This window comes from Triturus cristatus, chromosome 9 (genome assembly GCF_964204655.1).
Source record: "Triturus cristatus chromosome 9, aTriCri1.1, whole genome shotgun sequence".
Taxonomy (NCBI): Eukaryota; Metazoa; Chordata; class Amphibia; order Caudata; family Salamandridae; genus Triturus; species Triturus cristatus.
The window spans coordinates 1,151,718,862-1,151,732,917 of NC_140592.1; the positions used below are offsets into that span (position 1 = coordinate 1,151,718,862).

General features: G+C 42.6%; 1 protein-coding gene across 2 annotated transcripts in view; it reads left to right on the forward strand.

Moving 5' to 3' along the window:
- LOC146799534 (carbohydrate sulfotransferase 8-like) overlaps positions 1 to 4,145 on the forward strand; it is a 131,616-nt gene extending 127,471 nt beyond the window's left edge. Inside the window, exon 3 of one of the 2 annotated variants that reach the window (XM_085627109.1) lies at positions 1,042 to 2,730. In XM_085627109.1, the coding sequence (XP_085483235.1) occupies positions 1,042 to 1,889 (848 nt within the window). In that variant the 3' untranslated portion in view covers positions 1,890 to 2,730. Of the gene's footprint in view, positions 1 to 1,041 lie in introns of both variants that reach the window. The other variant, XM_085627110.1, reaches the window with a different exon arrangement.
- The last annotated feature ends 9,911 nt before the right edge of the window (positions 4,146 to 14,056 follow it).

Consider the following 14,056-nt stretch of genomic DNA (forward strand, 5'->3'; position numbering starts at 1 on the left):
GAACCACCCGGGCCTTTTGAAGTAAAACTCTCTCTACAAAGAATTGTAGACAGAGTTTAGCGCCAAAAATTAATGTCACTTCAAAGGAGGTGCAAACAGGAGAAATGTTTTTATTTCTCCTTTCTTTTACGAATTTGCTTGGATGTTGCACTGTGCAGCACACATACCAAGTTGGAAAAGCTTTTAAACTTGTTTAGGCATGGTATTTTGTACCGGAATGGTACCCTTCCTGCACAAAACCTATGCTAGACTCAGGCACGCTACCTAGCGCTGTGCCGTTAAGGTGTGTGCGTGGCACATGACAACCCTGGTGCTAGGGCTCGGGGAGGAGAGAGCCCGATCTCTGTAGATATGGCGCTCTCCTCCTCCCTCCCTGTCACGCAACACAGCGCAGCCTCTTTGGTGGCTGCGCTGCATTGCGTGCATTTTTCGAAAATCTGGCCCTAAATATTGTTTTGCTTATGTTAAAAGAAATGGGTAAAACAAATTCCTCCACTTTTCAAATGAGAATAATCATACAAAATTTTCTAAAAACTCTGTGATTAATGGCTTGCAGTCGCAATCACCATTCAAATGCTTGTTTGCACCTGAATTGGGATTTTAACTCAGGCACTAATTGCAGCCCATGGCCAAAATTTGCTGCACATCATGCATGCAAACGGCGGCAAGTCCAGGTGTGAGGAATTAATACGGTGGGAAACAATTGGCATAGGCACATTCTGTAACCACAAAATGGTGCAAGATCAAATATTGTGGGCCAGAGAAATAGTGGGTAAATTTGTTCCTGTGAACGTATTTCTTATTGTGGTAAATTGCTTTACTATTATATTTGGATCCTAATAATAACTATTATCTACAGCATAGAGAAACAAAAAAGCTGTTGTAGTAACTGTTTATTGGTAACATTACGATTAGGGCATTCAAGCCTGACCATGGCTACATTACCGATTCAAAATAAAATATAAAACCCCACCCTGAAAGTGTGTTTGCCATGTCATATTTCATGAGATTTCACCTGTGTTTCTGCTTCCTCTGTTCCAGGTCCCATTCAGGACTGGCAAGTTATCCAGCTTCACCGCAAGAATATTCTAAAGTCCATGTGCGCCAGATATAACATCTCAAATTCAACCTTAGTCCTGAGCCGCAGTCTTGCCGCACAGTTATATGTGGAGCACAACCACAAAGTCATCTACTGTGAGGTGCCCAAGACAGGCTGCTCCAATTGGAAGAGGATTCTTTTTCTCCTCCAGAGCAACGTCACAAAAGAACCCGGCGAGATTGCTCATGAATTTGTTCATAACACTAGCAACCTGCGTAGGCTTATCGACTACCCGCATCAAGAACAAATGGAGATGCTTAACAACTATACAAAAGTTATGTTCTCAAGGCACCCTTTAGAAAGGCTTACTTCTGCTTTCAAAAACAAGTTCCTCCACAAAGAGAAAACAGAATACTATAGTAGTCTAATTGCAGGCATTATTAAGAAAATGTATAGAAATTCCACAAATTCCAGCGGTGTTGTGACCTTCCAAGAATTTGTACGCTATGCCCTCAATGAACACCCAACAATCAGGGACACCCACTGGGATGCAGCATCGCGTATCTGCAGCCCCTGCTCCATTCACTATGATATACTGGGGAAGTTCGAGACAATGAGGGACGATGCTGAGCATGTTCTGAGGATTATCGGTGCTCCCAAGCACCTGCACTTCCCTAATATCAAGCAACATCCCAATGAAATTGAAACCAATAAGAGAATGATCCAACAATATTTTCGAAATCTAAGCAGTGATTATTTCCAGCCCCTACAGGACTATTATCATCTGGATTATATCTTGTTTAACTACCCCAGTTACATCACAAACAACACTTTCCAAGATATTACATAGTTGGAGGCACTTTTAGTTTTGGACAAGAGACTGACTGCAAACAGTGTTATGGAAGCATGTTATACTATGTTGTCATCATGTATCATAAGCTAGGAGGAAAAACATAATTTGCCACAAGTGACAGCCATTTTATATAGGAAAGCAAGTACAACAATGTGGATATATTCATATCAGGTGTTAAAACTTTGAGGAAATGTAGTTGCTACTCAGTGGTTGCTATTTCTTTCTTAAAGAAGTGGTAAATGAATCCCATGAAAGGTGTTGGCTGACTGGTTTCAACGTGTACGCTTGTAAACGATACTATTGATCTGTAGCATCAAAATATAATTCATTTCAATTCTTCATTTAACTCTACGGCATCATAAAAGGTTAAAATGCTTAACAGGTGAAAATAAATGAGACATTCTTCCAGATTGGAAAGGGAAATTTCCGGGAAAAGGAAGCCGCCCAGGAACCTTGCTGATCCAGGTTGTGCTGGCCATTGCAAAATGTTTGATTCAATAATTTTTCAAAGTCTGCTTTTCTTGGCATTCCATTCAATTTAGCAAATTTTACTTGCATGTAAATGTTCGATGTACAATATTTATAGTAAAATCTGCATAATATGAAAGTTGTTTTTTTCTTACATGGGTATAGCAGTGTATTTTAATGGCTACATGTTTTAAAGAACATTTTAACTTACTATTAATTTGAGTCCAAACTTGATATTCTGATCTGTTCCCCGCAGTAGTAAAACTTAAAAACACATAATCCACTTTTTGAATGCATTACATCCTACCAATATGAAATGTTTAGGGCCTACGGCAGTGGTGACTTTATGCATTAAAAAGGAAGGTTTAGATCTGGCAAAAGGTTTATTCAGGCAATGCTTTATTTCAGTATTATAGTTGTGCACCACATTTGATGAGGTTACTGTCTTCAACACCTACAGCGACTTTGTCTTCTTGCCCGCTCTTTACCTGAAGGTTTGAGAGAAAAAATAAATAGGGCCTCATTTGGATGTCGGTATGACCGATACCAGAAGGCCGTCGGTGGCAGTCCCACCGACATCCAGGCATTCGGTCCCACTGCAGCATTGCGATGCAGGCAGTTGAACCGCAGCAGTCTGGGGGACTGACCGCCAGATCCAACAGGATCAAGGATCCAGTTGGGACGGAGGTCAGACTCCTATTCCCACCAGGAGGGCGGTGCCTGTGCAGGCACCGCCGTAGGGATTAGAATGTCCCTTTCTGACTGCCTTTTCATGGTTGTCCCACTGCCATGGAAAGGCAGCCAGAAAGGGACTTTGAGTGCCCCAAGCAGGACCGCCATGGCCCACTGCTATGTGGCCTTGGGGACACATGTAGTGCCCCCTGACATATCCATGCACCATGTGCCAGGCACCACATAGTGCGTGGCACATGGTGCATGGATGTGTACAATTTGCCTTTTACTACTGTGGCTTATGCTGTGGCTGCAGTAGAAAAAAACACTTCCAGACCGCCTGCACGGGAGTCTCATCATGATGGGGCAGATGAGACCCCCAACTGATTGTTGGGCGGGCTCTTTCCCGTGGCGATTACCGCCATCATAATCAGGCCCTTAGTTTTAGAAACACCCTACACTGATGAGAAATCAAGTTGACCATCAGTGGTTTCAGCTTAATCCACTTGGGGCATATGGGCTTTAGTATTAAGATCTTTATTTGCACAGTACAACATTTGTCATAACATTTCTTAGTGTGCTAGTGTGTAGACCATGTGTTAGTAAAATGTAATTGTATGTGTCCTGTGGACCAAAACAAGAAATTCCATCCTTTGTGTTTTATTGTCTTTTGTATACTGGACTATGACTGTGAGGTGGACAAAACCAAGGAAATGTGGCTGGGTACCAGATGAAAACATTGAACGCCATAAGACACCCATTCCCCAATGTAGATTTAATGAATATCAATTCCTTTCATTACAGCTCATCATAAACTCAAAATCTAGCAAATGAATCGATAGAGACTATTCTAACTGGCTAACTGGAAATTTCACCAGAGACTTCACCCTTTCCTTTGGGATGTTACATCTTTTAATAAATCAAAGTGTGTATTACCGCTTTGATTATGTATAAATGCAGTGGTGATTTAAAACTCTTAACCATATTTCATGGTGTTGTGAGGAAACAGGAGAGGATTCAAACTATCTCACCCAGTGAGGATAAATGGTCTGTGTCTGTGTAATCATTGAAGCTGATCGACTCAAGATGTTGCAATAAAAATCTGTGCATATTTTTCCCTTGAGTGACACCAGCAAAATACTCTCATTCCTAAAAGAGTGCTCCCACCTTATCTATGAATAGAACCTAGATCAGGAAGATGACCCCCATATTTGGTGTGTTAGAAACCTACTCCAGTAGTTGAGTGACCAATAATGTATCCTTTATGAACCTTTTCAACAGAATGTTTTAAATAGGTACCTATGATATTTTGTTTAGTCGACCCTGTATTTAAATGTGACAACATTAGAGACAAGCATTGGCATAGCCAATAGGTCTCGCCTTTGGGACCTTATAAGTGTTTAGCCATGCAACAGTTGAAATTGTTGCACCAAGGATATTGTGCTGCATAACTAAATACTTATAAGGTCCCAAAAGCAAGACCTACTGGCTATGGAATTTGAAATTATATTTAGGAATATGATGACTGTGGTTGACCTATGAATGATTTTCCCTGGTCCAAGATTGTTGTACTCTTTGAGGAGGCACACTTGGTATAACATGACAGCAACCTACTCCAGTATATGGGTGATAACCAAAATGCTGTTTTATGTACTTTAGTATGCTTTTTTCATTATCATTTATTGTTTTGTTTTTTTTAACTACTACTGGTAATTCCAACACGGTGAAACGTAAAGTGACATCATTTCATAGTGGTGATCTGGGGTCAAAGGTCATTTGATGTCATCTAAGGGACATATGGTGTAACTTGTGCTACCCTTAGCATTTTGGTGAATCAAGATCAATGCCTCTTGACAGGTTAGACGGCGTCCACCCTGTGAAAAGAGTGGGTAGACAGCGTCTACCTGCATGTACCCTCAAGTTGTGCCCTGGATCGGGAGTCTGCACAGCGGGAACAAACGCAGGATAGACAAGCTGGAACAAGGAAAGACATGGATAAAGAAGCAAACAAATGAGAAAGACAATTAAGCCAGCCAGTGGTAGGTACTGGGCAGGCTGTAAATCCCTTCTTGGTAAGCCCACAATAGGCTCGACGCAAATCAGCCAAAAGCAACATGAAGTAGCATTCACTGGTCAGAAAAAATGTCCCTACAAGCAGAACGTTCACTTACTACAAACTAATGTACGACGCAGCAAATATTTTCATATTTTCTATTTCAGTGTAAAGTGAACTTAAACATTGGGAGAGCCAAATGCGTACAAGCGACCCTTTGTGTAGAAGCAGCATAGCTAACTCACGCCAAATAGTTTTCTTTAGTTTGAGAAGCCGAGGTGCCTCCCGCCCACGTTCCCTACAGTAGGTCTGAGACACTATGGTGATTTGCGAATATAATATTGAATGATTCGGATTTGGTGTGCAAAGCTCTCTTTTTGACGTTTTTATCGTGCAACGCTGCAAATTCTAACCTCGCGGATTGGTTTGTTACATGGCTGTATTTTTTTTTTGTACAACATGATATGTTGAGGTCCCATGTGTACGACATTTATCCATGCATTCAAATATTATTCTGAGCCCACGGATATACACAATAAGGGTGGGTCGCAGAAAGAATGGCCATTATCAGAACATTGAGACTGGAGGAGATAAACACCGACCAACAATAAGTGCCGGGGCGTAACGCATCCCCCTGCAGACCCTGCAGAGCCGGGCCCCTAACGATGCAGCAGGTCTTCGTTGAGCACGAGGCCAATATTGTGAAACATGGGACACTAAGAGCTCCTCATCACATTCGGGGGGAGGGGGTCATCAATATGCAAATATGTGTTACATGTATGCTACCACTGTCCCTAAACTATATGGGCACCGCCACTGACACGTGAGCGAATACAGGGATACCACTGGTAGTTACAGAAAGCTGCAGCTTTGTCTGCTATTGTAAAGAAAGTTTTAAGCACGCTAATAGGAGTTGCAATAAAAGTTATAGCCACACCCCTCTCACGGACCCACAAACACAACTTAGCTGCACAGCTTAATGCAAACCTATTGCATGGATCTTATCACTCGAAAACTCGCCAGTAATACCAATACTCACTAGTAAAATGCCACAGTTGCCCAGGAGCATTTAACAGGTATGGGTTCCATCCGCTTCTCCCTGCAATGTTACCCGGTAAGCACGTGCAATATCCCTCCAACATACATCAGTCAATTAAAAAGAAATTGTAAGAGCGCCAAACACTTTTGTGCGCAAAAAATATAGAAACAAAAAAACAGTGGGTGTTGCGTGGGGAACAATGGAGAGTAGGAGTTGGCGTAGGGGCACTAGGGAGACAGCAACATAGTGGGAGAAGGAAACCAGAGACATAGCAACACGAGGTCTTGGGGAAAAGTACACGGACTAGTTAACAGCAGGTGTTGAGTGGGGAACAATGGAGAGTAGGAGTTGACGTAGGGGCACTTGTAAGACAGCAACATGGTAGGAGAAGGAAACAAGAGACATAGCAACACGAGGTCTGGGGATAAAAGTACACGGGACTAGTTAGGAGCCTGGAAGGAGAGGGCACGCAGAGAGTGGGATGGGTGTGGGGAAAAACACAAGAGCTAGAGTAAGCCTGGGAGTGGTGCATGCATGCGCAGTCTTCACTTTTCAAGCACTGCACTCATGCTTGTGGCGCGCCGCTGCTCGCTCCCGCAAGGTGGATGCCGCCACAAGCACTAGTGCAGTGCTTGAAAAGTGAAGACCAATGGCTAAAGGCCCTCCTAGAGCAACGCATGCGCGCTGCCTAGGCGAGACCTAAAAAGGATGGACTGGAGTCCATTTAATGCTGCATGGTACTATTAGGGCAGAACAAGGGGACCCCCAATTTTTTATTTATGTATTTTTGCAGATTGTATATAGCGCGAACTCGACGCCAAGGTATTGGAGCGCTTTACATGAGCACCGGTTACATTACACATTCAGGCACGGGGAGATTAAGTGATTTGCCCCGAATCACAGGATGTGGACGCGACCCCAAGGCTCGAACCCTGGTTTCCAGCACCAAAGATGGACCATAAGAAGTGACAGAGGGCAAAAAACAATGGACTGGAGTGCAGTTCAGGCTGCATGGTGCTATTAGAGCAGAACAAGATGACCCACATAGGAAGTGACAGAGGGCAAAAAACGTTGGAGTGGAGTGCAGTCCCAAGAAATTGCAGCGGCTGAGATTCCTACCGGTGTGCTACTCATCACCCTTGTGTTTTACCTCTTCAATACCCTGACATTTTGACCATCATCACTTCGGATTCAGCTTATATTAGAAAACGTGAAGCAATGGGTCAACGAAAGCACACTTCTCTCAGCTAGAAATACAGACCTGCCCAAACATGACGTAACCTGATGAGAAGGGGCAGTATTATACATCCCCCACGTGCATTCAGGATTGCCACTTAATGAGTATTTCAGATATATTGTATACATTATTTTTCTACCAGTTCGACTCAAACACTTACTTCTGTGATGCAGTCTGTGTGTGTATTAGGACGAGGGGAATAGGGGGGCAATCACTCTTTAAAAACAACTACTACTGGAGCATTGTATTTATAATTCGAAGTGCAGACTAAAGGAGGAAGACAAGTCTAATATCTGCCAAATGACACCAGGGTGATCTTTGACACATTCATCCACTTCTTGCAATTTCATCAACAACCCTTGCATTCTGGGACTTGTAGTTTTGCTTCTAGCACAGCAAGGTCAGCTCACACAACAATGCGCTCAGAGCACTGTTGTCTAAAAAACCGTGAGCGACTTACAGTGTCACATGATCATTTGGCGGCTAAAGGGAGAGAGGACAGTAACTTTAAAGACAGGAGTTGTCGATGCTTCTAACCAGTTGAAGCGAGCCAGACATCTGACGTATTCCGCCGTCACCCGTCGGTAGCTGGGCCATTCCTCTGGTCTCCTCTCTGCACTCGGACATGTGCCCAAAAATCCTCAGGACGCAAAGACTTTACGAGGTGCCCCCGCCCGCCCTCTAACAGCATCTGGGGGGGGGGGGTGGTGTCCTCAAGTCACCTTGTTCATAGCTGAAATGCCAAAAACGACGATGCTGACCTTTTATTTTACGTCCCAAAAACACGGTATTTTGAGGACGCACGGAAATCCCCAACACATGTCTGTCTCTCCCTCTTTCAACAAAGGACATTGATCACCGCATCACTGAAGAGGGCAGAAGTGGAATAAACCCCTCCCTTTGGTAGTCCTTTAACTACCTGTGGCAGAGTCTGTCCAATAGACAAAGGCATTAAACCGAAAGCAAAAATCAGAAGCGTTTTGTAAACACTGCCAACACATAGAAGCGGAAAAGGCAAGAACAAACGGTGAATAAGTGAACCCTCTGATAAACTACCTGAGCAGGACATAGCGACGCTGCACAGTTCCAGATCCCTGTCCTCTCGGCAATTGTAAAAGGCATTAAACCGAAAGTGAAACTAACTATTTTCTAAACGCTGCCAACACATAGAAACAGAAAAGTCATGAACGTGATTAAAAACAGTGAACAAATGAATCATCTAATAAATAACCTGAGCTGGACATAGCGACGCTGCACAGTGCGAGACCCCTGTCCTCTCGGCAATAGTAAAATGCATTAAGCCGAAAATGAAAATCAAAAGTGTTTTCTTAACGCTGTCAACACATTAAAGGGAACAAGAAGCCAGAAACGTGCTGTCACCACGCCATGGTGATTTCAAAACATAAATAAACAAGACGACAGAGGAACGTGCTGTTACCAAATTAACAAGCAGCAGTAAAAGCGATCGCTTTTTTGTTTCTATGACAACGAAAGCATCTCAGGATGGCGTCGGGCTGTCCACAGTCCGACGGGCACGTGCATGCTGTCTGCTATGGACACATGGCGAGAGCAGCCATGTTTGTCCATGCAGGCCCGTGCATGCAAGCCCTCCGCAGAATTGATTACAAAAGGTACTCGTAATAGCAAGTGCAGCGCATGCACTGCTTTCGCTAGGCGAGACCTAAAAAGGACACAAAACTTTTGCTCATCTATGTTGTAAGGAGAGAAAAAATCAGTCTAAGTATAAATATGCAGAATTAAAAGTGTATATACTTGCAATTACGAATACCTCAGTAGAATCTGTCCAAGTGAAAAGTCTCTTTCCAAGAATTGCAGGTGTGAACATGCTTACGAAGGAACCCCTGGCTTCATAAAATGGGCGTTTCAAGAACTCATCTGTTCATGCCTTATATCCATCTCACTATAAAGGAAGGAGCAGTGCCCAACCAGAGCTGGGCAATGTCTCATTGGGCAAGCACCAAACCCTGGTGTAATCAAGTCTGGCAGAGCAATCGGCATCTATGTCTTCGAGGATGTATAGAATAGTAAATATGGAGTCGATGTGTCAAGTACCACATACCTCTTCACCCCAACCTCCCCTCCGCCCCCCGAAGGCCAGGTGCCTAAGGCAATTCCAAACAGTGTATAGCAATTTTGCAAAATCCAGAGGACGTCTCAGGCTTGTTGGGGATGATGTTCCGCCCATTTAGTACAGCCAGTGCCTTTTGTTGTATACCCTATGAAGGTATTTAAGCCGGATGAGGCGGAAACGGGCAGATACAATAACTTTACGTGGGCACATGAGAGCATTTTGCCAATCCTCATCTGTTAACTCCAATATATATATATATATATATATATTCCCATGCCTCTAGGAGACATAAAACAGGCTTGGAGTATTGACAATTAGGAATATATTAAAATGGTAAATGTTCTTGTCTTCCAAGTTTCCCAATAGGGATCTTAGCTGAGCTCAAACAATGAATGTAGTAAATGCATTTCAACAAACCATTCAACAATTCTGGTGTAAAGTTTACCTTCTACATGTTCAAATCAAACTGTTCAGCGCGTGCATTCTTTGATACTTTTTGTGCTCAGAATCCTAGGAGAAAATGCTTGATCTGTACGGAGGATGATCAAAGCTACCTGGGCTGCCCTGCTACCCTCCTCAAAGGAAGGCAGGAAAAGCTCAGGGAAGTTCCCTGAAGGAGTCACTCTCACAGTGCAGCTGGAAAAATAAAAGAACATTTGGTTTTCAAGTAGTCTGCTCAACCTCTGCCTTGTCGTAGAAAATGGACTTGTCTTGAAAGTCAGGTAGGAATCACGAGGATGGCGTAGTACAGAGAGAAAACATTGTAATCTAAAGTGGGCAGAACTCCACTATTGGCAAAGCCTCAATAGGTCAGACACATGGGAAGAAACAGGTCCGTGCTGGCAGAGTGGCAAAGGCTGGGATTCTGGTTCTTGCAGCCCTGACATTTCATTCCAAGTGTGTTCGAGAGCAGTCTTTTGACTCAGACAAGTAAAGGCAAACACAGTAGCAGCACCTATACACACATGTAATTTGCTGAGCTTCAGTGTGCACAGGGAGGCTAGAGAATCAGAGGCTTTAATTTCCCTGCCAGTACCCCAGGATCCAAATGCCTTACATCTAGGATTTTTTTTAAAGGTCTGGTGTTACCCAAGACCTTTTAAATTTGACTAAAATGATTTGTATAATATACTCACTCGTAGAAGCTTTCAGCAATCCATCCGCTCAATTTCACCCATTGGTCTAGTATTGCCTCATTTGCATTTTTAATTTCCCCAAGTACAGCGTACAGCATGGGGGCGGGCGTAGGTCAGCTCACTTCAGCCACTGCCTAACTTCCCTATGAGTGACTGCATACCTTCCCTATGAGTGACTGCATAATTTCCCTATGAGTGACTACCTAAGTTCCCTATGAGTGACTGCCTAACTTCCCTATGAGTGACTGCATACCTTCCCTATGAGTGACTGCATAATTTCCCTATGAGTGACTACCTAAGTTCCCTATGAGTGACTGCCTAACTTCCCTATGAGTGACTGCATACCTTCCCTATGAGTGACTGCATAATTTCCCTATGAGTGACTACCTAAGTTCCCTATGAGTGACGGCCTAACTTCCCTATGAGTGACTGCATACCTTCCCTATGAGTGACTGCATAATTTCCCTATGAGTGACTACCTAAGTTCCCTATGAGTGACTGCCTAACTTCCCTATGAGTGACTGCCTAACTTCCCTATGAGTGACTGCCTAACTTCTGAGTGACTGCCTAACTTCCCTATGAGTGACTGCCTAACTTCACTATGAGTGACTGCCTAACTTCCCTATGAGTGACTGCCTAACTTCACTATGAGTGACTGCTTTCATCAGCAGATCATCCACCTGCATATCAGCTCCCTTCAGGACCAGAAACGACTGTGGCAAATTGTTGCTTTGAGTCCAAAAATATTTTTGCTTTTAGCTATTTAAGATGGAAGAACTTCCCCAACAATGAAGTGTTATAAAAACTAAACATCAACAAAGCTCCAAAAGATGGCAGGCAATGCCAGACCCACTGGTGTCGACAATGCTGGTGTTTCGGTAGTGAGCATGTGTCAGAAATCAAGCAGCTTGACACTGCCTCTACTGGCCCCCACGAAGACACTCTGAGCGCCTCTTCAAAAGAGTCAACAGATTAAGAACAGTATAGGAGCGTTTTACTTTCTGAATCGCTGTGTAAATGTAAGGGGTGTACGTATAAGTTTGCTCTAAGTTTGTGTATATAGGTCTATGCTTGAACTTAAAGTAATATGGACTATGAGCGCATCACACGTGCCAAACTGCATTTTGGGTATTAATTACTAACCAACTCAGTGGTACCTATTTTATCAACCTTAGATGTGTTAAAGATTGAGCTGTGAATTGCCAGGTTTGAACATATTCCTCGAGTTTACATGCAGCTGTCTGTAGGGCACGGATAACTCACTGAATTATTTTACAAGGATCAGAACTGTGACCTCCAGGATTCCCTGCTACAAATGAATTAAAGCAGTAAGCTGTTTTGCCTGGATACACACCTGTGAGCAGCATATTAACACTCCAATATTTTATGATGATTAAAATCTCTCACCAGTAGATTACAAAGAGATAGATCCCCGCAGCAGCATATTAACACTCCAATATTTTATGATGATTACAATCTCTCACCAGTAGATTACAAAGAGATAGATCCCCGCAGCAAATGGGTTTATCATCTGTGCTTTCCTACGGCTAATCTATGCTGAGGCTTCCTGGATACACAAAGAGGTCTCCTATCTCCAGCATGAGTCTCAACACCCTAAACTATACTAAAATGTAATCTCTTGGTTACCAATACCTTAAACAGAAAAGTTTTACTAGCACGTTTCCTTTCCAATGTCTTTAAGTGTAAAGTTTGTAAATGATATGCACATGCTGTGGCAAAACTATAAGCCGACTGCCACCCTTCCCTCATGACTCGTCCCTTTCTGATTACATCTCCTTTCTAAAGCTGTAGTCATTTGCCGCCCCCCTACCCCTCCAAAAATAATACATACCAGGGGCCTTCGGAGATTAAATACTGATAGAGCGTCATGAGATTCAGAAATTTGTAGGGGTGCATCATATTCACTGTTAGTCAGCACCCGCATATTAATCAATGTATGTTTAGAAGTGTCATAGAAATGTATTGCTGTAATCATTTAACATAGAGGTGATTCGAAAAGTAATAACGCTTTTGCGAGGATCAACGTTGCAAGTTATCATGAATGTGTTCATTAAAAAATAATCATTCGTTTTTGTACAATGGAATGTGTTAGGTTAAACGTGTGCCATGTTAAAGTTCTACGTGTAGGTTGCTCACCCACGCATATGAAAATAATGAACTAACGCTAAGAGTGTGGTTTAATAGTGTGTTTCATTATGTAGAGGCCTGATCGCATATATGTTAGAAGAGAAGAGTCTGTTAATTTTCTTATGTTAGCTAATGTTGTAGGTCCGAAAATGATTCCCTTGGTAAAGGCTTTGGGTTGCAGAGAAATGTAAAATCTTAAAGACGTGAAGTGTTTCTTCTCGTTCCCATGTTTCTGTTGCAGGTGCAAGGACATTTAGCTCATTAGTGAGAATAGATATTTGTTTTAGGAGTTAGGATGATGTGAGAAGCCAACAGGGGAGTGCATTGGAATGTGAAATAGTTACTTTTGCCGAGCAAGGTGCCTGGGACCCAAGGTCAAGCTAACGGACGTTGGACGACAGACAACTTCGATGGAAAACTACCGAAGGAAGACCTGGCCGAAGAGGTGTGCCGAGGGCGTATTCTACAATTTAGGGGTTTTGTATTAGGGACAGTGCCCAAGGGCTGTACTCAAAGTTTCAAACAAAGAGAGAGGGACCCCTACACCAAGGGAGAGGGGTGCCAAGCAAGACCTATGCCAACAATCATTCAAACACACAAAACTTTAAACAAATAGCAGGGTACGAATTGGCATCAACGAAGCAAACAAGCTACAAAATAGTGAATTTATTAAAATTAGTCACAATGGTATCCCACAAAGCGAGCAGTTGTACACATCGGTTAAAAAACAATTGAAAAACAATTTCTCAAACATGTAAGCAAATTAAAATCATTGGGAATTTACATATGAATAAATGACACATAGTGTAACAAAGCACCAACAATAGTAATCAATGTCAGTACATAGTTGAACAATTCATAAAAACAAAGAAATTGGGAAAAAGGGGAACAAAGAGGGAAATTATTCCTACTCAAGAAAGAAAATCGCTTAATCAAAGACTAATTGGTTGTGATCCCAATGGAATTACAATTACATTACATATACGACACAACCCATATTGTCATAGATTCCCTTTTTGTTAGAGCATCGACGCGTTTTGGTAGGCCACAGGTTAAAGCCAACACCTTCCTCAGGATATTTTGCTGATCCCAATTTAATTATGTTAAAATCTGAAAAACATGTACAACAAACTAGCATGAGTGACTCCCCATATTACATATCTGGGACATTTATTCAATATGCTTCAGTGACCCCGACTCAGCCCCTGCTATAGAGATTTTGGGATAAACACACATATAATCTTTCACACAACACTCTACAAATATAATATATATTTTTTTCCACAGAAAAAAGGGTTTAAGAGAATTCTTTTGCCCCC